Source organism: Xiphophorus maculatus, chromosome 3 (assembly GCF_002775205.1).
Source record: "Xiphophorus maculatus strain JP 163 A chromosome 3, X_maculatus-5.0-male, whole genome shotgun sequence".
In the NCBI taxonomy this organism is placed as follows: Eukaryota; Metazoa; Chordata; class Actinopteri; order Cyprinodontiformes; family Poeciliidae; genus Xiphophorus; species Xiphophorus maculatus.
In genome coordinates this window covers 8,793,530-8,817,972 of record NC_036445.1, presented here as the reverse complement: position 1 = coordinate 8,817,972, position 24,443 = coordinate 8,793,530, and the positions used below count along the sequence as shown (strand labels likewise).

At 36.7% G+C, this 24,443-nt stretch overlaps 2 protein-coding genes across 2 annotated transcripts in view; both read left to right on the top strand.

Annotated features, from left to right (window-relative positions):
* Positions 1-6,419: 6,419 nt before the first annotated feature.
* On the top strand, positions 6,420-9,264 carry sostdc1 (sclerostin domain containing 1). Its single transcript, XM_005799469.2, has 2 exons — positions 6,420-6,708; positions 8,312-9,264. The coding sequence occupies exons 1-2, from the start codon at positions 6,501-6,503 to the stop codon at positions 8,755-8,757; spliced, it is 654 nt and encodes a 217-aa protein (XP_005799526.2). The 5' UTR covers positions 6,420-6,500; the 3' UTR covers positions 8,758-9,264.
* A 2,018-nt stretch (positions 9,265-11,282) lies between these two features.
* Positions 11,283-24,443, top strand: part of ispd (isoprenoid synthase domain containing) — a 41,257-nt gene continuing 28,096 nt past the window's right edge. Inside the window, exons 1-5 of the mRNA XM_014468918.2 lie at positions 11,283-11,686; positions 14,518-14,791; positions 18,141-18,290; positions 22,393-22,497; positions 23,229-23,274. Coding sequence (XP_014324404.1) covers positions 11,436-11,686; positions 14,518-14,791; positions 18,141-18,290; positions 22,393-22,497; positions 23,229-23,274 — 826 coding nt within the window. The 5' untranslated portion in view covers positions 11,283-11,435. The remainder of the gene's footprint in view (positions 11,687-14,517; positions 14,792-18,140; positions 18,291-22,392; positions 22,498-23,228; positions 23,275-24,443) is intronic.

The following is a 24,443-nucleotide window of genomic DNA, read 5'->3' as shown; positions in this document are numbered from 1 at the left end:
AAAAACTGGTTATCTTTTAGATTTTTAATTTTTTCAACCAGTTTGGCCATAAAACAAACAGGCATAATTTCAATGGAAGAAAGTAAAAAAACAACAAATTATTGTAAATTAAAGAAAAGGATCTTGAGCGTTTGCCTTTATTTTACATTATTGGTCCAGAAGGTGATTTTAGTCTATCCACGGTCTGAAACTTGCAGTTCTGTGGCCCAAAGTGCCTCTTTGGACCTTCTGAAGTGGCACTAATCAACTAATGTTTCATGGTATTATGTCTATATCATGAAATAATAATAATAAATGCAGATTTTAGCAGTTTTTCAATTGTTTTATTCAATAATTGTGTTGCATTTCCACTACAGAGTAACAAGGCATGGTTGTTTTTTTAGATCCATTATTCCTGCCATTAGATTGGAAATGTGCTTTTTTTTTTACATCATATTTCACAACAATCAACGTCTCATAGACGCAAATGTATCTGTCCTCTTTTTGCTAAAACTATTTTTAGGGCAGGGGTATGATTTTAAAACCTAAAATTAGAGATAAAATATCTGTTGTTTAAAAATAACAGCCAACTTCTTGCAGTAGATATATATATATATAATAAATGATGGGTTGTCTTTTATTTATTTATTTATTTCATTAGCAGCTTTAAACAAGTTTTATTTAGCTAGACTGAGGCAAAAAATAGCGTTTTTGACTGTACAGATTGTAGACCCCCGGTCCATTCACAGGAACAAAACAAACAAAAAAAAACTTGTTATATATATATATATATACAGTACAACAATACAACTATAATAAATGGATGTGCCCAAGTCTGTCTTTGAGTTAAAAGGCAGTTAATATTTTTGGCCCTTCTTACAGTAATACTAAAATAAAAGTATAAAAAAATGACTAAGGAAAGAAAAATACTATTGTATAACGCTGTTGGTTGTTGAGGGTGAACTGTAAGATCACCCTCATAATAAAATAATAATAACACGATCCTCCAATGCACCAGAAAGATTCACAAAGTTCAGAATAACAAAAGCTGCTTATTGATTTGTGACAGTAATAATCACATAAATACCACACAGGAAACAATAGGCTGCGTTCACACTGCAACCCGAAGTTTCAAATGTAAGCCGAATCTGAACGGCCAGATCGCGTTCAGCCGACCTGAGCGTCATTTATACTCGACAAACGTCACTATTCTGCGTCCTGAGACGCGCAAGTAAAAACAACAATGGTTAATGTGCTGCTCCGGTCGGACAACAACTTCGAAATCGTAAGATACCGTTAGCATCACTGAGCACTTCTGCTTGTTTTTTATAACGGTTTTTTATAGTTCGCTCTCTGTGTGTGACGTTATTGCGCCCTCTACTGCGCATGCAGGTCACTTTCAGGTGGTTTACAGTCCTAACTGGACATCACGAAAAGCCTCAGACATTTGGAAATAACGCTAAAAAATAAAAATCCGATTTGATTTAAAAATAAATCGAAATTTTGTCACTTCAGGCTGGAGCTTTAGTCAGGAAATAACAGCAGTGAGTCAGACACAACCTGTCATCTGCTTTTGGGAACATTTCCAGACCGGGTTGCCACTGTGACCTTTCCCTCTCGGCTCTTTTCAAGGTGTTGAACACACCTTTTGTCGTCCCCCCTTTCTGCCTTGTCACGCCTGTGATTACAGCATGAGGGTCTTTCCTGATAATAAACACGCTCCCGCCGTTCTGCTTGTCAATGTCAAGTTAACCCGGCCACCTTCCACTTCCTGTGAGGGTCAGGAGCTAAACGGGAGGCACCTCTCACTTTTCTTTTACTTTTAGTGAGAGGCTCTAAAAGCTGGCGCCGGTCATGTTTACCTTCTGGTATTCTCCTTGTCTATTCCCAGGAGAAACTTTAGGGGGCGTTGAAGAGTAAATATTCCTCTGGGAAGAGGTTTCCGTGCTGCCCTTTATTTTCTCTCGGAAGTGGACAGAATGGGCCTGTGGCGTCTCTGTTTGGGAAAGGAATAAAAGAGACAGGAGATACTGACAGGCTGCGTGTGAAGTTTAACAACAAAGTAAATTCTAATGCAATGAATGTCAGGAGCTAAACTTGTAAAAATGTATGTACAAGTGTTGGTGCATTATTTTCCAGATAATATCAGAAAACATGGTTGGCTCTTGAATATACTTAAACTCGGCATTAGGACCACCTTAGATTGAGATAAGGATGAAAGGACGACATGTATCCATCGTTTGCATCTACTTGTCCATTCAGGACTTGCTGGTCAATTAGAACAAAAACAAAACATTTACAACAAACGGATTTGTTATACTGACTGCCAAAAAACCGATCTGAGGACACTTTTGGAAGGTGGTTTTAAAGTAATTAACCTTACATTGAGAAACTCACCCAGGTTTCCCCAGCCCAGGATATGAATCCCAAGCCCAATTCTTGAGCTTCATACCCCAAATTCTTTTTGCAAAAAGAAAAAAAAGCCTAAAACTTTTAATAAAATGCAGTATTACTGCACTTGTCTTGTCCTTTTTAGGGTTATTTCCCTGACCTGTTCAATCACATCACTTACATCAGGTTGGTGTTTGTTTTTCTCAATAAAAACCACAAAATGGGTTTCTTCTAAATTCTGTCCTTTTTTAACTTGTTTGGCCATAAAATAAACATCCAACATTTCAATGGATCAAAATAGAAGCAAGAAATTATTGCAAGAGAAAATAAGTCTAAAGATTTCATTTGAAATCTCCAGACTCTCTTTCGAACATGACATCGATGATTAACCAGGTATCATTATGTAGTGGTGTTGTAAAACAGAAATCCAGGGGAAACTTCATGATTTAAAAGAATATAATATTAACATGAGTTTAAATAAAGGTTGAGGTTTTGGTTTGTTTGCTTCTTGTTTGTTTTACGTTGTGTTTGGGTTGGAAACTGTCAGTCAGATCTGGCAACCCTGATCCCAGGCCTTCAGGCTGCAAGTGCCACCAACACTGTCGGTCCTTTGCTGTATTGACTGGTAAATATGGCTGAAATCCATCCATACATCCATCAACAAACAGAAAATACCCTGCAGGCAGAATTTCTTCTTTTCATCAGTAAAACAGCTTTTGTTCAAACATTGTTTTCCATTTTTGTTCAGGTCAAGTGAGACCTTTTGATCTTCACTAAGTCGATATTTTGAAGCATAATTGTTGTTGGAACTAAGACTTAGGAAGTGGCAGAGTACAACACAATAGTCTTTATTGTTTTCTATTTTTAAACATTATAATTAGCTGTGTCCTTTCATCTCTTTTGTTAAAACTTTTCTTCCTGTACATTTTAATTCTTCACCCTCACCCATTTCACTGTAAATGTTTTTGTCCTTTAATGTTTTGCTCCTTTCTGTAATTTTGCCCCTTTTCCCTCCTTCCTGCAATCCTATTATTCTTCTTTCTTTTATCCTTTTTTACCCAACGGTCCTCTTTCCCTTCAGCAGGATTTAAGATGATAAGATGTTCATGAAATATCTTATCTTATCTAAGTTAATTTTTCTTAATTCAACCATTGTAAATTTCCTTTTGAATGTCTTCAGCAGCATCTGCTTTTTCTCTACTCACTTTAACGTTTAGTTATTCCAGTCTTAATCACTAAATGGCTCTACATTTGAAAACTTGTTCCTTTAATCTAATCCAATAATATGAAAATCTCATAGGATGTCAAATTAACCAAATATTTGCATATTGTCATGGACTGGAGATTTAGAGTCATGCAGTGATTACTGTTTAGTTTATTCTCTAATTATCAAACAACTATTCCAGTAAAACAACAGTACTTTTAGTCAGAGCATATTTTAATTCATTCTTTTTTGATCAGAGAAGTTGTGGAATTGCCCTTCAGTCTTGGAATAACATTGACATAAAAAGCTATTAAAATAGCATTCATTTTGAGGCCAAAAGAGACATAAAGACCAAAAGTATTTGATTGTTCTTGGATTTTTCATGACATCTTGAAAACAGCAGAAATCACCAGAAACAAAATTGTGTTTGTTTCAGTATCACAGCTGCAGATTTTAACAAAACCACTTCAAATAGAACAAAAACAACAAATTTCCAAGAAATTGATTTATTATACCAGCTGCCAAAAAAAGAGAGACAGTCTTAGGATACTTTTGGAAAGTCGTTTTGATCTAAATCAAAACCTTTGCTGTTATTTTTTAATAAAAAAGGTTTATCTGTTTGCTCTTTTCATCTGGGATAACCCTTTACTTAGAGAGCTGTGCTGTGAGCAAAACATTAATAACTTTTAGCATATCCAGGTTAAAATGACTGCGTTTAGTTCTTCTAAACACAGCATCAAATCACACAAACAGGAGTTTTATCTAATCCAGATCTTTCTTCTTAGTAGAATAACTATATTATGTGTGTTTAATGACACTGAATAAGTTGCATATAAAAGAACAGAAATCATTCAAGAGTCAAGAGTTTTTCTCCTGGACACCAAGGCACTTTGCCCAGAGCGCTACTTCATCAGGGGTTCACAGGAGTGTTTGTGAAATATCTACCATTAGTCACACTACTGTGTTTTCTATTGCTTATTTCTGAATAATATTATTTAGAATATATGAAATATTTGAGAATAAATGCAGCTTGGAAAGTTAAAATGCCAAGACGCAACATTACTTGACACACTATTGGTTGGCTTTTGCAAGCCAGCCAATCCAGAAGTATTTATTTTCCTTGATGCTGATTGGCTGTAACGCCAAAAGCAGAGATATGGAAGTGTTTAGACGGTTTCCACTGTACACATTAATGCATTTTAAAGTATATCTGGTGTTTGAACTACTAAAACAAGCAGTTCAAAGCATTTTTAAAGATAGGTCCCAAGGCTTCAATGTGGAAATAGAGGCAAAGTTTCAATACTCATCGAAACTATTGAACTGAAACAACCTCTGATATCTCTCTGCAGTCACGATAAGCGTAGCTAAGTTACATGCAAGGGTAGGATAAAACATAAGTAGGAAGGTACCAAATAATAAAAAGTTGTGTAAAATTGGAGTGCAAAGAGTGAACGCCGGTCCTCACATCAAGAATCAGATCAACTAAAACTGCGCTCAGTAATGCACCAGAGTAATTTTTCATTTCTGCAAGGAAATAGAACAATAAATACAAATCAACTCAAAAAGAAGCAGCACAAGAAAACATGAAAGATTTTTAATGTATAGGCCTGCTAGACCATAAAGAGAAATTTAAAACCTGTCTTCTTGCAAATGTTTGTTTAACAAATGGATTGCTTTTGCAATGAAAGACTGTTTTGTCCTATTTTTTGAAAAGACATGGGTGGCGATGCATTCTACCGGAGGGTAACAGTTCAAAGGCAGCAAAGGAGGATGCTTTTGATCAGCTAGACTCCTCTGTGCTTTGTTAAGGGATTTCAATGCATAGATGTGCTTTAAACAGGCAGAGAGATTGAATGGCAAGATTGTACCTTCTCCAAATGCTCTTTAAACTGTTGAAGCTAGCCAAATTATGATAAAATGCCGTCTGATTTTGTTCCTTTTTTCTTGATTTTATAGTCTGCAGTTGATATTTTCCAGTGTAGAAGTTACCTGAAGGACCCTAAAAATTCTCACAATTCAAAATAAATTTGGCATTATTTACATGACATTATTTACTTAGGCTTTTGCAATGGTGGATACAATTATGAACAGTTATAAGCAACAGTTAGTTTTGGCCTAAAATGTACATATAAATGTAAGACGTAGAAGAATTTTGTAAAGTTTTGGAAAGGCTTTGCTAAAGTAAGTTGAAACAAATAATTTTTTTTTCTTGTGTCTTATTTTGTTATTTTATAATCATGTTATTTAAATAAATAAATAATTTTCATTTTGGTTGTTAAAATAGAAAAATTTTCACACAACTTTACATTTTGGTTGATCCGATGATGTAATTTTTTAGAGTAGTATTTTTTTTTTTTTTTTTTTACCAAACTGTTTTACTTGAGTAATCTCTTGGATGGCTACTTTTTACTTTTACTTCAGTAAAAGTTGAAGTAGTACTACTATTACTTGAGTACAACTTTCAGCTACTCTACCCATCACTGCCAAGATGTGGGCTACAGATACACTCCTATAAAACAAGCCTGAAAGAATAAACTGAATCAAGGCTTGGTTCAAAAAAGTATGTCAAATTTTAATTTACTAACAGATTTGTTTGTTTTTAAGTTGAACTATTCATGGTTATTTGTGGAAAACAACAACAAATATTCATGGTGGAAGACAGACCCCTCTTCTTCAGCATACAGGGTGGATTTCAGGTTCTTAAGACTAAAATAAAACAAGTGGGCGAGGTTTGAGGCCAGCGGTGATGCATGGCGACCAATCAGATCCTCCAGAAGCAGACATACCTGAGCAGCTGCCAGAGCGCGAGGCGGGCCGGGTCGCATTTAAAACCTCTCTCCTCGCACTCAGCAGCTCATCCAGCATCAGGACACTTGTCTGCTTCTCTCAGCTTGTCTTTTTTTTTTTTTTACAAAGAGAAGCAGCCATGCTCCTCCACGCGTCGTGTCGCTCCCTCCTCCTGCTCTGCGTCCTCCTGAGGAGCTGCCAGGCCGTGGAAAATGACGCCACGGAGCGGGTGTTCTCGCACGTGAGCCCCGCTCCTGCCGTGGAGCTGCACAGCAACGCGTCCCTGAACAGCGCGCGCACCGGAGGGCGAGGACAGGGCGGCGGTGCGGCTGCGCAGGAGCGAGGCGGTGAGTGGACAGGAAGGATGCTCTGCTCTTTTACTGCAACTCCTACATTCTGTAATAATGCCTGATTTATATGCACATTGTTAATTAATCTAAATTCGGCGAATAGCAATTCTGAGCTCTTAGTTACTTATTACTTTTGAGTAAAAATATGTTGAAGTAGTGCTACTCTCACTTAACTACAGTTTTTGAAACACGAAATACTGAATTTAATCAAAGCTTGATACCTCGAAGGATGTACAAACACTTTCAGCCATGTTATGTCACAATATTTGTGCACTTTTTCATCTGAAACAGTAATAAAATGAAATCTTTCTTTCAAAAATGTAAAACATAAAATGGAAGAAAACAATAAAATAATAATCAAACAAAACAAAACGTTCATATGAAGAGGCCAAAGCTTCTTAAATCATATCCCCGATTGTCTAATTTGTTTTAATACAATCGTTTACATATAAAACGACTATTTTGTTGATTTGGATTTTGTTATTAACATGAGTGAATTAGTGCCACCATCACTCCTTTAAATATCGGTTATTCAATGTGACAAATTTTATAATTAGGCATGCTAGAAAAAGTTGCAAAAACAATCAACATAAACAGTCACATTTGCAGTAACTTTAAAAAAAAAAAAACATTGATATTCATATCAGATTACATTAAAAATCAAAATATATGCTGTATTTCTGGCTGATTTATTTAAGTCCTGAGGAAGAAGCAATGTTTTGTTTGACTAAAAGGTCAAAATTAAGCGTAAAAAAATTAGCTTTACAGAGTAATACAGCAGGTATCTGTGTCTGTTGCTGGTGCCAAAAGATGATTTTTTTTCTCACTAAATCAAAATTTATTTTTGCACCTCTTGTGCAAAACCAAAAACAAATGAGCATGTTCCAGTAGACGTTTGAATATCTAAACATATCTCAATCAGAAGACCAGTAAAATTAAGGTAAACATAAAGCAAAATTAGCATAACAAACAAGAACAATAATAAGAATCTTGTTTTGAAAACTACAGATTTTAGTTTTCTAGTTTTACATTGTATAAATGGAATCATAAAAAGACAAACATCAGTGTATTAGTATACTAGAGATGGCTGCAGTCCAGATGGATGAGGTTTTCTCCCTGCGCCGTTGTTGCCCTGCGGCTCTCCTGGTATGAGACCCTGATGGATGGGGATGTTTGGGGGTGGAGGGAGTGTAAGTAAGAGACAGGAAGACAGAGCTCATCCTGGCTCCATTCATCCAACGCTGTCACAGAGGTGTATGGAGATGCATGAATGGAGCAGGAATTGGGTTACAGCCATGGAGGGGAGGGCAGGGGGGACAGTTTTCATAGCCTGCAGGAGTAAAAGCTGCCTGCCTGCAAAGGTGCATTCCTCCTACTAATCCATGATTTTCTCTTTTTGTCACCATGCTGTAATTATAATTTAAGGAAGAAAGGTCAAGATGCTTGCATCCTTGTCTTCATGTTTCTTGCCAGAAGCTTCAAATGGATTCCCAGCCAATGTAATGGGAGAAAACTGGAGTCAGAAATCCTAAAGGGGGAATGCTTGAATTGTTTAAAAATATCTATAGCTGTAAAAATGGTCCTATCTGTTCGCCCACAGATCGGAGTCAGATTGGCTGCAGAGAGTTGAGGTCTACAAAGTACATCTCAGACGGCCACTGCACCAGCGTCAACCCCATCAAGGAGCTGGTGTGCGCAGGCGAGTGTCTCCCAGCTCGGATGCTGGAGAACTGGATCGGCACCTCCCGCGGCAGGAAGTTCTGGGCCCGCCGGAGCAGCAGCCACGACTGGCGCTGCGTCAATGACAAAACCCGCACCCAGCGCATCCAGCTGCAGTGCCAGGACGGCACCACGAGAACGTACAAGATCACCGTGGTGACCTCCTGCAAGTGCAAGAGGTTCTCGAGGCAACACAACGAGTCCGGCGGCAAGTTCGAGGACCAATCCGTGCTGCAGCCGTCAATCCTCCACAGACACAAATCCCAGAGCAAGAAGAGGCTGGGCAAGACCCGGCTGAGGGAGAACTGGCATGAGACTGAATCCTAAAATCTGCAACATCTTCAGATTGACTCTAAAAATAATCCTCGGGAGGTTTCTCCTTTTGACCTTTGGAAGTTGTGGATTATCTTTCTGTGATTTTCATCTGACTTATGCAAAGTCAGGTAGCTAATTTGGAGACTTCAAAGTGGATTCCCAAAGATTTTTGATTTAAAAAATGTGAACAAAAGTGGATTGTACAGTCTGGAGAGTTCCATGTAGTAGAACACATTATCCCATATGGGCTATGCATATCCTATGGAGATCTGCATCAAACTAGTGGGAAAACACCCATACGTCTTTAAAACATTAACTGTAAATAACTGTACATATATGAAATCCATACTCACATTTTGAAATATGGCTGTGTTTATAAGATTTTACTCTGTAAGAAATATGATGTTTGATGTAATATATTTTTTGTCGCAATATATCTGGTGAATTAATTTGTTTAGCATCTGCAAAAACTTCACTCTTGTCTTTACTTTGTGCAAAATAAATCCAACAATTGATCACATGTTGTTTCATATTGTTAAAAGCTTTAAAGCCTTATGTAGACATGAGACCTTACACCCTAACACATTGTACAAACTATTAGATGAAATCAATTTAATCAAGATTTCAACCAACAGTTTGTACAATTATTGTCTGAAAAAAGCAGCCCCTCCTTCAGTGCCAATGCCATTTATTTGGAAAGACATCAGCAATGGGTCTAGTGAAGCAACTGTGGTTGTCCATCAATCTGAAAAAAGTTATAATGTCCAAACAACTTTAAATTCATCTTTCTACAATGATTTTCAGTGCAAAGCATTCAAGACACTTGTCTTGGTGAGGTTCTTTGCTAAGTGGGAGAGCTTAAGTATCTTGGTGTTTTGTTCAAAAATGAGGAAAAAATGGAGCAAGAGATTAATTGGCAAATTGGTGTATTTTGAAATTCACTCTAAAGTTAATAGTTAAGAAAATCAAAAAGCTTAATATATGCCTTTTATGGCCTCAACACATTCATCAACAGTGATGAATATTTAGAGAAAAACTGAACAAAAATGTCAGGAGAAAGAAAGTGACAACAAGGTTGAATCTGAATGAACCACAAAACATCTGGAACAATGGATAAAAACAAAATGCATGAGCATAATGCACAGCAACGTGTTTAGCTAAAATCAAAGTCAGGAAATCAGCACAAACACCAGATATCAGCTGTCAGGCCTGAAACAGATGGGTGATGATATGGGTTTGTCTTCCAGCCGCAAAACATGGACGCCTTGCAGTCATTAAGCCAACCATGTCCTCTTCTGTTTATCAAAGTATTCCAGAGTCACATGTGAAGCTATCTGTCCAACAGCTGAAGCCCACACTGGGTCATCAACAGGACATTGTTTCAACACACAGCAGCATATCTACAACAGATGACTGAAAAATGGAAACAATGTGTTGCAATATTGCTGATTTAACCAGATTGAAATACTGTAGCTGGACCACACAGAAGCTTTAGCAAAAGTTTTAAAAGTTTTAGCAACCCAAGGTGTTCTCTGTTTTTCTATTTTGTGTGATACATCTGTTTACCATTTTATTTTTATATTTTATTTGCATGTACAAACAATAAAATCAATGAGACTGTAAAAAAATAAGTGGCTAAATAATGCTTGTGTGGAATCTGATGTACATTTGAGATTTAAATAGTTTTAATTATGGTTGATCATGTTTAATATGTTCTGACTCAAAATAGAAATTTACTGTCAACATAAACAATAAAACTTAGTGTATTAAGCAAATTCTGATATATTTTTGTTGGATTTTGTCTTGCAAAAACTACTGGAAATTTGCTACTTATAATATCTATTTGGAGATATTGGGTGCACTGGGGAAAACAGCTGCAGATTTGCTGATAAATATCTGTCAAGTTGAATTGATAAACCGGGATAAGACAAAGTAAAGTAAAGTAAAGTAAAGTAAAGTAAAGTAAAGTAAAGTAAAGTAAAGTAACTTCAGGCACTATATAAATTCCCAGAATCAAAGTCTCTAATTGCAATACATTTATCAATTTAATTAGCCATAATAATAATAATAATAATAATAATAATAATAATAATAATAATAATAATAATAATAATCTTTCCCAATAGTTACTTTTCTGAATTAACTATGGGTAGAGAGCTCAAAAATGATTAACTGTCATACATTTTCTAAAATTTTTTTATTTTTTTTACAGTTAGTTTAGTTGAGCTTGTTTGTTTGTTTGTTTATCTGTCTTTGTCTTTTGCTTTTGTCATTTTTTGCTAACGTACATTCAAATACATTCAATTTGCCAATATTATCCACAAATAATTAAAATAAATGTAGGTGTTTCATGTGATCTGTGCTCAAGTCTTCTCCATTATTCAGGCCCTTAATACATACAATTTTCCAACATTATCCATAAATAATTAAAATAAATGTAATCGTTTCATATAATCTATGCTTAAATATTCTCCGTTATTCGGGCCTTCAATCCGAAATGCACTTTGCCTTATTTTGAAAGGATAGAGCGGAAGTACTACCATTGCAGTGTTAGCTTCACGTTGCGGTTATATCCGCCGCTTCTCCATCCATGCCGCCTCAGTGACAGACATCCTGCCCGTCGGTCAGGAATGAACAGATTTTGGAGAAACCTCCTTTGACACCTCTTTTACACCTCCCACCGTAAACAGATGGAGGTCAGTCCCGTTTATATGCAGAGTGATGACAGTGAACAGGATAGGCCCGCTTATCCCCGGCTTTTCCCTACAGGCGAAACCCGGAAGAGCGACCACCTTAAGGCGGGACTCTGCGTGGACTTCCCGGTGTCGGTGGTTCTTCCGGCCGGCGGCACCGGAGAGAGAACCGGACTGCAGACACCAAAACAGTTCTGTCCGTGTCTGGGTAGACCGCTCATAAGCTACACTGTAGAGTCCTTTGAGAGGTAGGAAAATAAACTACGATAAATCCCTTTTAGTTATAAAATACAAAGAAAGCTGTTGGAAATATAGTTACCTCTTTGACAGGGATGGTTTTACTAGATGTAGGTCACAGGGGCTAAAAAAATGTTCCACCCCCAACATCTCAACATCTCATTATTTTCTGCAACCATTCACACATCAATCAGAATCCATCATTTTCTAATTCCATAAGGAATTAGGAAAATTATTCAGACCAAATATACAAATCCTTAGTCTTTCCAAAATCAAAATATCTTCTTTTCTTTTCCCAGCAGTTACTGGTGATACAGGGAGAATATATTAAAATGCCACTGAAAGTATCAGGAAAAAAAGGTCTATTCCATCCATCTTGTCTGGGAATCGCAATAAAATTAATGAGCACAGAGAACTGATGATCAAGATTATGGTGATTGAGATTTATTAAAATTCTGTTTTTCCAATTGGTAGATGCACCATAGATGCAAGTAGGTTCTGCAGACACCAACAGGCTTTAGTGTGTTCTTGGTGACAAGAACAAAGTTAAGAATCATTGTTGTGTTAAACTGAAGTCACCTAAAGATAGAAAATGTATGAAGTTATTTGAAAAGAAACACTTCTGACAATGTTTTGGGAATTACAGCTTATATTTGTTTATTCAAGTACAAAGCAACCTGTCTTCTCAAATGAGCAGTACCAGTATCATATACCTTTATTCAGAAGTTAGAAAATAAAAAATGAGTTTAAAAAAAAAGGCATGTGTTGACCAGCCGATATTTTGAGTTGTCAGGATAAAATTGCTACAGCAACCAGAATATAAAATAGTGCGTGTATTTGGTTGAAACCTTGAGCTGAAAGTTTGGGGTCAATCATTTTTAAAGCCTGCTTAAACATAAAAAAATAACAGAGTTGCAAACTACTAGACAGGTGGCCAATTCTGGTTTAAAACAAGTAAAAATAACAAATAATTTTGATGTTGGATACCAAACGTGCAGAAAGTACTTCAATGTAATAACAATAGCAGCTACAAGATTGCAGTTTTCTACCAGAACCCACTCAGATTTTTATTATTAATGATCTCAACATAAATAGACTGTGTTATGAGAAATTTCCAGTATTTTCTGATCGGACTTTGAAGTTTTTTCCCCCTCACATCCTGGCATGTTTAACCATGGCATTGTTAGGCTTGTCAGGAAGTACTCCAGGGTGTGTGTTTGCATGGAAAGAGTTTGTTTTATTCAAGGATTACCTTTTACAAGAAATGTAAGTGGCTTGTTTTGTGTGTTTCAGGATGCTTTGATCCTGCCTTGGCTGAAGTGTCCTGTTTTGGATGGCTTTTATTAATCACATAACTGCTGTGGGAGAATACCTTGATTAAAGCAGAACATAGTGTTATAAACGAAACAAAAGCAAAGGGTTGTTGTTTGAAGGAAATTTAGCAGTGGTTCCGCCTAAAGTAATTTAAAAACATCAACATTGTAAATCAAACAGCCAATGTAGATTGATTTAAAGTAAGAAAACAACTTTATTTTGGAAATGCTATTTTTTTATTACAGTTTGCTGGTGGAATATTTGAGTTTTTGTCTTTGGCAGACAGGCGGTCATATTTTCCAACAGATTTCAGGCTCCATGATGGGGAAATGAAACAGAGGATGTTTACATTACATCTCAATCCCTGACTGGTGATAAAAACTATTAAAGCAACAACTGCTGTTGATCAGATGAGTCCTATTTACCTGTTGATTGTTGCTTACTTGTCATTAAGCGAGTTAAAGGAAAGAGGCATTATAAAATTGATTCAGTGATCATAGGGAGAGGTTTTCTGAGGAGAAAAGTCAGGATGACGGTGAAATGATTGCGTTAAAAAACCCAATCTGAACCCTAAGTGTCCGCAGAGCTTTATTTGTGACTCAGTTTTCATATGAATGTAGTATAGTTTATAGATGATGGAACAGATCAGATCCAGTATCTGACCAGAGGCCACCAATCCATCCTAGAGTTCATATTTTGGCTGCACAGTTTGTCCAGGCCATTTGCGACCCTTGGACTGATTTTTTTGCGTCCCCTGACTGAGCAATTTAGGAATGATACAATTTGAACCTCCCAGACACAAATGATTGATTTAAATTAAGCCTTTTTATTTTTAATTGGTGCAAAATGGTCATAACTTAAATTTGTCCTACAATTGGAAATACTGGCTACAATGAAAGTAATACATTTGTACATTTTTCAGGCTCATTTTACAGACTTTTTAATATTTATTTTCCAAATTTAGCACTTTAATACTCTATAATTTATTTTCTGGTGAGTAAAACTGTCCTTGAGCCAAACGAAATGTAAGTTTGTTCTGTGCACACTGTAAGAAATAGAAGTAAAACTCAAAGTATTTGTCTTTAAATAACCAGGATATTTATTTTCTCCTGCAAGCTCCACATCTCTCCTGCGACTTTTACTCAACATTTTCATTAATTTATTAGAATTTGCTAAATGTAAGATGTGTTTTCAAAGAAAAAAAATTATTTTTCAGAATTTACCTATTTTTTTAAATTCAGACTTAAAAAATTGAAGACTGGATGCTTTTCCTTTAGTGAGGAAAAAAAAATCTGATTACTTTATTTATTTAATTATATTAATGCGGCTTAGTTTTTTGTTCAGAAGGAAAAAACAAATTTTTCTGGCCCGCAAGTTCTTCTGATTTATTGATTTTTGTCCCACATGACAAAAAGTTTGGACACCCCTGCTGTAGGAAATTGCAGTTACTCAGATCCAGCTGCTGTGTAGCTGGATTTGTTCTGACTGTGCCTACTTCTATCCTTTTTCATTTGCTTCATTCTTGAAGGGTGTCATGGATCCAAACCATTGTGGTTGTTGTTGCGAAGGAAAACATTGGCTTGATGATGGACATCATCCAACGGTTCCAACACAAGAAGGTCCTAGTGGTACCCGGCGGCTCAACTCGTCACAGGTCCATCTGCAATGGAGTCGCGGCTCTGGGGGAGCAGCGGAGGCCGGCGGCCCACAAACCCAAGGTGGTCATCATACACGACGCTGTCCGCCCGTTTGTGGACGAGGACTTCCTGCACAAGATAGCGATGGCTGCCAAGGAGCAAGGAGTGAGTGCAGAAAAAGCTAATTTAATAAATACAGACTTAGGGATGGGTATTTATTGTATTGCTTATGACTTATTGTAAAAAATGTATTACCATGATAAGATTTTGATTTATCATTGTCACAATAAATTCCATTTAATGATGGTTAAAAACCCCTGGAACTGTTCATATTGTCAGGATTATTATAAATGTGCATAAATAATTCATGTAGAAATCTGAAAAAAGGATAAAACTTTAAGTTCATGTCCCCCACCGCTATACAGATTAAATTAGGAGGAAAATAAAAGAATTTAATAAGATTTCATCCACCCATCCATCTGAATGGACCTAATTTGAGATGCCCTGTGTTTATTGGAAGCTTGGATTTATTAGTCAAATGATTGTTCTGTGTTCAAGGCTCAGCAAATGGAAAACCGATGAAGTCAGTAAATTAAATTTTTCCAAGGGACAAACAGTGCAGAGACTCAATGTAATCCCTGTTCAAATGGAGAAACAACCCTGAAAGCCACTCTGTCGTCCTCACGCTTGGAGAGAGCGGTGTAAGCTAAATTAAATCCTGACTAGAGCTCAAACTTCATCTACTATTGAGCCTTGAGCTGAAAACCAGAAAGGGTCAATCGCAGAAACAAGTGGAAACAAATCTGCAGTGATTAGCTGCCCCAGATTCAGATATTAAATGGGAAAGCAGGGTGTAAGCACATCTTTAAAGTCTTAAAATGTCTTAAATCCATTTTAAAAAGTAAGTTGGCCTTAGATACATTAATCACAGGTCTTAAATTTTGGCTGTAGGTTCTATGTATTTTTTTCTCTTTTGTCTTGTTGGACTTTTCGGTCAGACACAAGTTTGAATTGCACACAGACATTTTCATTGCATTCTGCAACTCAAGACATTTGAGGCTACCAGTAACCAGATGCTAATATGTACACTTGCTAGCTAACTAGGAAACTAGCTAGGTTTTTGCGTCTCTGATGGCGAAGTTCTAATTTTGTATTATCAACCTGGAGCATTATGGCAATTTACTGATTTTCTTTTATAAATTCCTATCATGACACATTTCTTAAATTTCTTAAAAAGGTCTTGAAAGTGTTAATTTGAGTTTGTGAAACCTGCAGAAACCCTGGGACTTGAACCTAATCTTTTACCTATTTCTGTAAACATAAACAAACCAATCACAAAACCACTCCATAGCAGACTGAAAGAGCTGAAAGAAAACAAACAGGTTTCATGATTCTAGCTCATTTGAACTAGATTAATGCATCATTTCACGACAAAACATTTAGAAATATGAATGATTTATAGTTAAAGCTCAACATGATGCAGGATCCTGTTGAAAGGAGCTCATACAGGTTATTAAAAGAACATTCACAGATCCCGGCATTTCTGATGTGCCTGAGCTTTGAGGTGAACTTCCACAGCAGGCGGTCTGGTCCTTATTATCTCAGCAGCAAATAACCTCTTGAGCCCTTCTTTGGTAAAAGAAGCAGATTAATTTCTATCTCAAAAGCATGCAGAACCCTTTGAACATAGTTGCCTTCCCTTTACTCTACCATGCATCCACAAAGCTAGACCAGAAATGTTTCATTAGAAGCAGGGCATGCCCATTTGCTATTTTGTTATAAATCATTATATAACTAGTGGCGTAAGTCAACTATGTCATCTAGTAACTATTTTAATATTTTTTCTTGCGTTTTCAATCGAACCACCCTTCTGTGGATTTTAATTTTATGAAACTACATCTCAGTGATCCTCTGAGCTGCATTTAAGACCTTCATAAACTTAATGGAAGTGCAGTTCACTCACATTGGAGCAATCCGGTTTTATTACTAGGATTTGCAGCAATGTGTTGTGAAGAATCACAGCTTGGTTGATGTGTTCTGTCAAAATCCTGTAGCAGAAAGATAATTTTAAACCAAACTAATGAAAACTTAAAATATAGAGTTGCTAAAATCTCCTCATCTGTGTTTTCTTCAGCTTCTCCATAAATGGCAGCACTAGTCGTAGTTGTGATGTAACGTTAAACCAATTACAACTTGAACTCTCACTCCGTCTGAGCCTTATTTTATTTTTCTAAAAGCACAAAATCTTACCAAGTATTTTTGGTTTAGCTTCTGGTGCAAATGTCTTAGTACATTTGAAATAAGACAAAATTAACTTAAAAATAACTTTTGAGCAAGATACAGAGGCTTGTTTTAAGTAAATAATTCCTTAATGTTGATGAAAAAGTACTAGTTCCATTGGCAGATTATTTCACTTATAACAAGACATTATTCCTATGTTATAGGTTAACTTATCTGCCAATGGAGCAAGTATTTTTTGATCAATATTTAGGAGTTGTTTATTTGAAACAAGTGGCTAAATCTTGCTGAAAAGTTACTTTTAACTTAGTTTGTCTAATTTCAAGTGTGCTAAGATATTTGCACTAGGAACTAGACCAAAAATATTTGGTAAGAGTTTTTGTTTTTGCAGAGATAAAGCTTCAGCTTCTACTGCATGTTATAATCAGTGATGTCAGTAACGCAATACAATGCAAGACAATACTGGAACACACAAAAACACACATGAATCACTAACGTTTTTTTTGTACTGTTGTAACCATTAAAAAAAATCCTCTTCAGTTCAACCTTATAAGTGGAGACACATTGTTGATGTTACTATTATAAAATAACTTGCAATTAAGTTTTGGCAATGATCAATGTAATTGGGCGTGCTGTGGTGGCGTAGTGGTTAGCGCGACACATGTTTGGAGGCCTTGAGTCCTCGACTCGGCCGTCGCTGGTTCGATTTCTGGACCAGGCGACATTTGCCGCATGTCTTCCCCCCTCTCCTTCCCCCTTTCCTGTCAGCCTACTTTCATATAAGGGACACTAGAGCCCACAAAAGACCCCCTGGAGGGGTAAAAAAAAAGATCAATGTAATTTTCACAGCGTTGTTGTTAGCAGCTGCTGAAAGTAACTAAAAAAGTTACTCTTAATGTAACTTAGTTACTTTCCAAATCAAGTAGTCAGTAATCTAACTAAGTTACTTTTTCAAGGAGTAATCAGTAATTCGATTAAAGTTACTTTTTCAAAGTAACTATGCCATCACTGGTTATAATCTAGTAAAAGTGTTTACTAACGCCAGTCAATCACCTCAAAACTCACTGCTTACTGTTCCTGTCTGCTGACAATTGGGTTCAGCAACCCAAATTTACATAGTACAGATTTGTTTTTGTGCATTATACATAGCAGGGAACTTGCATGTGTCTAATTTTGCCTCTTACAAATATTTTGGTGAGCATTATTTCTCTCTAAACGCATTCTTGACTTAATGTTTCATAATAAATTCCAGATCCTAATGTCTTTTTCCACACAGGCAGCTGGAGCTATCAGACCACTTGTTTCCACTGTGATCGCCACAACGTCGGAGGGATACCTGGATCATTCGTTAGAGCGAGCCAAGTACAGGGCTAGCGAAATGCCTCAGGGGTTCACATATGATGTCATCTGTGAGGCCTACAAGAAGGTGAGGGCGACTTTCTAAGTTACTGGGGTTTGATTCTTCTTTATTTTTAGTAGCTTTTTCTTGATCTGGAAATGTAGAAATTTTGGGACAAACCTTTCTGTATGATTACTACCATTATGACAGATTGTGAAAATTGTTCCATTACAGTTCAATGTGCCGAAAGCTACAGAGTTTCAGTGTAGAGCCAATTTTACAAGAAAATAAAATCTTCTTACTGTCTTCTGTTGGAGCTCAGTGCAACATTTGACACTGTTGACTGTGATATAGTGCTGAAATGACTGGAGAGCTGAGTCAGACTCTGGTAGCGTACTGAACTGGTTCAAGTCTTACTTAAAAAAACATTGTCGTCTTAATGTCAATAGTAATTTTTCATCGGAGTGAACAGAAGTTACATGCAGTGTATGGTTGTTATAAACAATTATTTTAGTAATCGAGTATTCTAATAACTAATTGAATAAAAAACTTGATAAAGTAAATTATTGGTAAATCCTACCATAGCAGCAGCGACGTTTCCCCCAGAATCCGGTGGTTGGATGCTAGTGCAGTCATTCGTCCAGCGGCCCGTCGTGTTTTCGAGTTAAAAAATGTCTAAAGTTGACAGGAAATTTGAAAATATCACTTAATAATTATGTTACTCAAAGATTGGAAGATTAACACCTGAACACCAACTATAAAGTCTTGAAAAATGCAAACATTTTAAAAAGATTTAAATAAATAAAGCCTGGTGGCCCGCCAGGCTTATAATGCATTGGGGGAAATGCTGAGTAGTGTTAATGTCTTATATCAAAATTGGCCCAATTTTTCATATTGTTCCGATGTCACTGGCCAGTTCTTTCTCTGATGCACCTGGAAAACAAATCACACACTAAACATTTGGGCACCCACAGACTCATCTGCAGGACAAAAATGGAACAGAAATCCCCTTTTGAAAGATAACAAACCCTTAAATTACCCTTAACCTTTAGGTTGGCTCGTCTCAACAGCTAAGTGCAGTTTTATACGTCTACCTGCATAGAAGAGAGAATTTAGATTGATCTGTGCAGGATTCCCTCAGACAGCAAAGGCTTTGTGTCCTTAGACCTCAGCAATCGAACTGAAACTAAAGACGCAGAAGTCGACTGTATTTATTTTTCAGACATTTGGAGTTTGCGATTTCAGCCTTGATTTCTGCTTTGAAAGAGGCAGCAAACTTTTAGCTCACAGCTGGAGTATGTCTTTAGCTGGAGCGCCATTTGTCTGAAGTTATTTTTACTCCTGGCACGCACAGATCTGCAGATCGCTTTGAAAGCTCCATTGGCTTCAACATTTTTAAGAAAATGAGCTCACTCTGGTGCTGCAGTGTCACAGATAGTCAGGTTGCAGAAAGACACACTGTCGGCTCTGACTGCGTGCGCCTCTGCTCCTTCTCCACCTTAAAAAGATTCGAAAGTCTAAGGTGTCTCTCAGGTTAAGACTGTAGGACATACTCATGACAAATCTCAGAGCGCGTCAGATTTGGAGCTTGACATCCATTCAGAGCTGAAGAACTGAGGGGTGAAAAGACAAAAGGAGGGACACTTTATCCAGTATTTTGGGAGGGCTTTTGTATTTAGAGAAAATGCAAAAGGTTAAATTACCTCAACACAGAGACCATGTTTTTCTCCTCTACAGTTACACAGACGCTGAAGGAAAAGGACCATTTATTATCTATTTTATCACTCAAATATTATTGAACATTAGTTTAAACTCAACAAAATACCAACCTACACACTGACTCACAATACATTAAATCAGGGTCCAGGGTGCAGCTTGGTTGATGCAGATGGACACTTTTTCAAAAATCTTTTTAATAAATAAATAACATCTAATTTAAAAAAAAAAAGTATTAGGTACCAAAAACCGATTCCCATTTCTTTATGAGATTTTTGCATTTATCTAAATTTTTAAGTAACTGGAACCACAAACAATTTCCTACCATTTTTCAAAACACAAATCTTAGAATCAACGCACAAAATGTAGAACCTGTGAGTGTTTTTGTATCTGCACATCCATTTTCTACAAACATCTGACCATTTCCTTCATTTGAATAAAATTTTTATTGTTTAGATTATTATTAATCAGCTAAAATAATAATAAAAAAACAACACACCAAACACTTGTTTTAAAATATTATACGTAAAACAACATGCAGTTTTTGCGGCTCCAATACCTTTCGAATTGTTCATTTTAATATAACTGAAATTGTTTAGATTATTATTGAGCAGCTAAAACAAAAAATTAAAAAACTAAATACATTTAAAAAACGCACCAATAGTTTGTTTTAAAAATGTTATTAAAAATATAGTTCAATGACTTTGGCCCTCATGGTAAAAAGTTTTTACACAACTGCATTAAATACTTCCTTCATCGAGTTGTACACACAATGCCTTGCAAAAGTACAAGTACCCGTTACACTTTCTTCATATTTAGTCACGTTAAAACTTCAGGCATTAGTGTATCTTAGTTGGGTTTTCTGCAGTATATCAAAACCAGAGTGCATAATTGTGAATTAGAAGGATTCATTTGTAATCGTCAATACTTAATGTTTCACTGCAATTACAGCTGTGAGTCTTTTGGTATATGTTTCAATTTCCATATCTAGAGGCTGAATTTTTATTTTCAAGGCTTACCACAGATTCTCAGTCGGATTTAGGAATGGATTCTTTTTTTATTTGTTTATTTTTATTTACCCTTTAGTTAACCTGACATTAAGGTTAACTTTTTTTTTGGAAGATCTGACCAGGAAGTAAGCAGGTGGAAGATTTAATCTAAAAGTTTCACAATGTAAAAATGTTAAAGTCATCGTGGTTCAGGTGCAGGAATAGCAGTGTAACTTAAAGAAATCTTAAAAGTTTAAGAAATCTTTAAATGAGCCTAAAATCTCCCACAGAGACCAAACATTAAGTTTGTGTAGCTCCTCTACTCCTCTATTTGGTAGAAAATGCAGTTTGGCCAAATTTATGGAAACTTAACCTTCTGAGAAGCCAAGTTGAAAATTACAGTGAAAGCAAGCAGAGCTGCACAAGTTCAAGAAAACATGGACTTGCAGTTCTTTTGCTGAAACATTTGATTATATCAATTACATCACTTTTTGTGACTCTTTCTTTTTTTTCTCATTTTCCTTCATCACATTTTCACCACCACTTTTATCAGCTTCAGGATCAGAGTTATGCTGATCTTGCATGCAAGAAGCTTGGAACATAATATCCTACCAAATACTCCTGTCTATAGTGATTGCAGTGTTACCTCTGAATGCATCAGTGACATGAAGTAATTACTTACTTTCCTCACTTTTTACTGTATTTTTGCAGCTTATATACGTACTTCAGGTTAAATGTACACACATATCTGTTCTGCTGAATGACAGAGACAAGGAGCCACAGCATCACTTAAGATAATCATCCTATATCGTTTAATGTCTTGTAAAATTATGTGGTTAAAAAGACCTTAATTAAAAACAGTCTTGGACATTTTCAGTGTTAAATCTGAAAGATAAGAGAGTTGTTATAAGGCCAAGAAGAATTCATCGGCCAAAGAAAATGGAGCTTTATGATGTGAAAAATGTGGTGACAGCAGCGTCATGTTCTGAGCATTTTCTTTGCGAGCCCTGCCACTGATCACTTTGGAGACAAATAAATCAAATGGAAAAGATTATTGTGAAGTTTACGATGTAGCATACAGAGCAGAAGAGTTAAAAGTTTACCAACAAAATTCAAAAAATTGGTTAAAAAGTTTGTGAAGATTTTGATGTTAAGTATTATTAAAGCTGAATCAAATTTTTTAGTGGATAAAAAGAGGTTTTATTCACCAAACATTTTCAGGTTGATTTATGCTGCAACTCAAGCATTGTAACAATCCTTAGGACGTTAGGGTGTCTAATTAAGCCAAAGAATTTACAAACACTTACGAAATTTGCCCCCTAGGTTTTGCCGTGAACCGTTTTTATCTTTTCTGCCAAGCTCTTCTCATACTTTAGAACCATTACTCCTGTAAAGAAGTACTTTATAAGAATTAAGACACATATTTTGTTGTTGACAATAATTTCTCTGTCATAAATTACACCGTCCATATGGCCCCTCCGCAGTGCACCGAGTCAGACTTTGAGTTCGGTACCGAGTGTCTCCATCTTGCTCTGCAGTACTGCGGCACCAACGCCAAACTCATCGATGGTCCGCCAACCTTGTGGAAGGTGAGCGTAAAAACGACCTGCTTTGGGATGGTACTGATCCATTAAGTAAGATTTTGCACTGTTTAATGAACAGAAATAAAGGTTTTTGAATTTTTACTTTGGAAAAAGTCGAAACACGGACCATGCTTTGTAAAAAAGTCTTTATATGCTGAAACATGACAGTTTCCAGTTTCCCGGGAACTGACTCAGTTACACCGGTTCTGTCTGGAGCAAATTTCCAGCAAACTGTTATGAGAAAATTATGAAACAAAATCCACAAAATTTGATCCAAAAGGCAATCTTAGCAAATACTAAAAACAATGTTTGTGAATCTATGTGCAATTCTATAAAAAAAAAAAAAGACCTCCCTTCTAATTTTGGCATTTGGTGAATAGAAATAATTCTCAATTTAACAATCTCAATTTAACAAAAACAAATCAGATATCATTTAAAAATATATTTATTTTTTAGCACTTGAACCATACTTGACTTGTACTTAAAGAATCTGAATCTGTGTGTGGGACCATTCATCGGAGTAAAAGGGGATTTTAATGATTTACGATTGTTTGATTTATCGCCTTTATCAGTTCAGGTTTAAGCTTCTGTAGCTTAGAGGCAACATTCCGTCCTTGTGAGAGTTTTAGGACAAATATGTCAAAATCTGAGAAAATAATTTGAAAATATTTCTGCATTGATGTGCGTGAGTAAACTACTTTTGTTTCTACTTTGACTAAGCAACTGTTGTCCATCAGGTGACCTATAAACGGGATTTGGCTGCTGCAGAGTCCATCATCAAAGGTCAGTTTTCCGTCCTCGTAACCTTTCTTTTTACACGGCCTGTTAGGCAGTTCACCCAGAAAGTATTCACCGTGCTTCACTTTTTCCACATTATATGTTACAGTGTCATTCAAGATCTCTTTCCACAAAATTGTGCACCCAAATACCTCATTATAACAATGTGGAAAACCTTTGGGGATTTTTGCAAAAAAAAAGAGGAGACAAAGAAATTTGCCTAATACTTTTAATACAATTACAGCCTCATCTTTTTCAATGTGATACCACCAGATTAGCTTTGCAGTTCTTCTCAAGCTCCATCAGGTTGCATGGAAGATCTCTTCTGAAATGTTCACTTGCATTCAGGTCTGGACTCTGGCTTTGGCACTCTCGGACATTCTGAGAGTGGTTCTGATCCTCTGTTGTCCTGCTGACAAATGAATCGTCGCCTGAGTCTGAGGTCAAGAGCGCCCTGGGGCAGGTTTCTATACAGGTCAGGATGTCTCTGAACATTGCTGCATTCATCTTTCCCTCTGTCCGGACAATTCCTGATGCTCCAAAAAGTCCCCATAACACGATGCCGGCACCACCATGCTTTGCTGACCGCCCCTGGTTCCTCCAAACATGACTCCCGGTACACACACCAGAGATTTCGATCTCTGTCTCATCACACCAGAATCTTATGTCTCGTGGCTTTAGAGTCAGGCACCTTTTATTAAGGATTGGCCGACCAGCTATAGGAAGTGTCCTGGTGGTTTCAAGCTTCTTTCATTTATGAATAATGGAGGCTACTGAGGTCACTGGGTCCGCAGAAATGTTTCTGCATTTGGCTCTCAAGACAATCCTGTCTCAGTGGTCTAAAGACAATTCCTTCAATACCAAGCTTGGTTATTGTAAGCTTGATATTAACTCTGGAACCTTATATAGACAAGTGGGTGTCTTTCCAAATGCCTCTAAAAACCGACCAATGGATTAAAAAAATCCACCCAGACAGTTTTTAACAAATTAATGTTTTTTTGGTGTCTGGAAAACAAACCTTTTCAGAGGCCTCCGTATTTTCAAGGCACATTTGACTGGCTCTGCGCCGTTACCTAGCAACCCTAGCCATGCTGAGCACCGTTACCTAGCAACCCTAGCCATGCTGAGCACCGTTACCTAGCAACCCAAATGGAGCGCCATCACTCTTTGTCAGA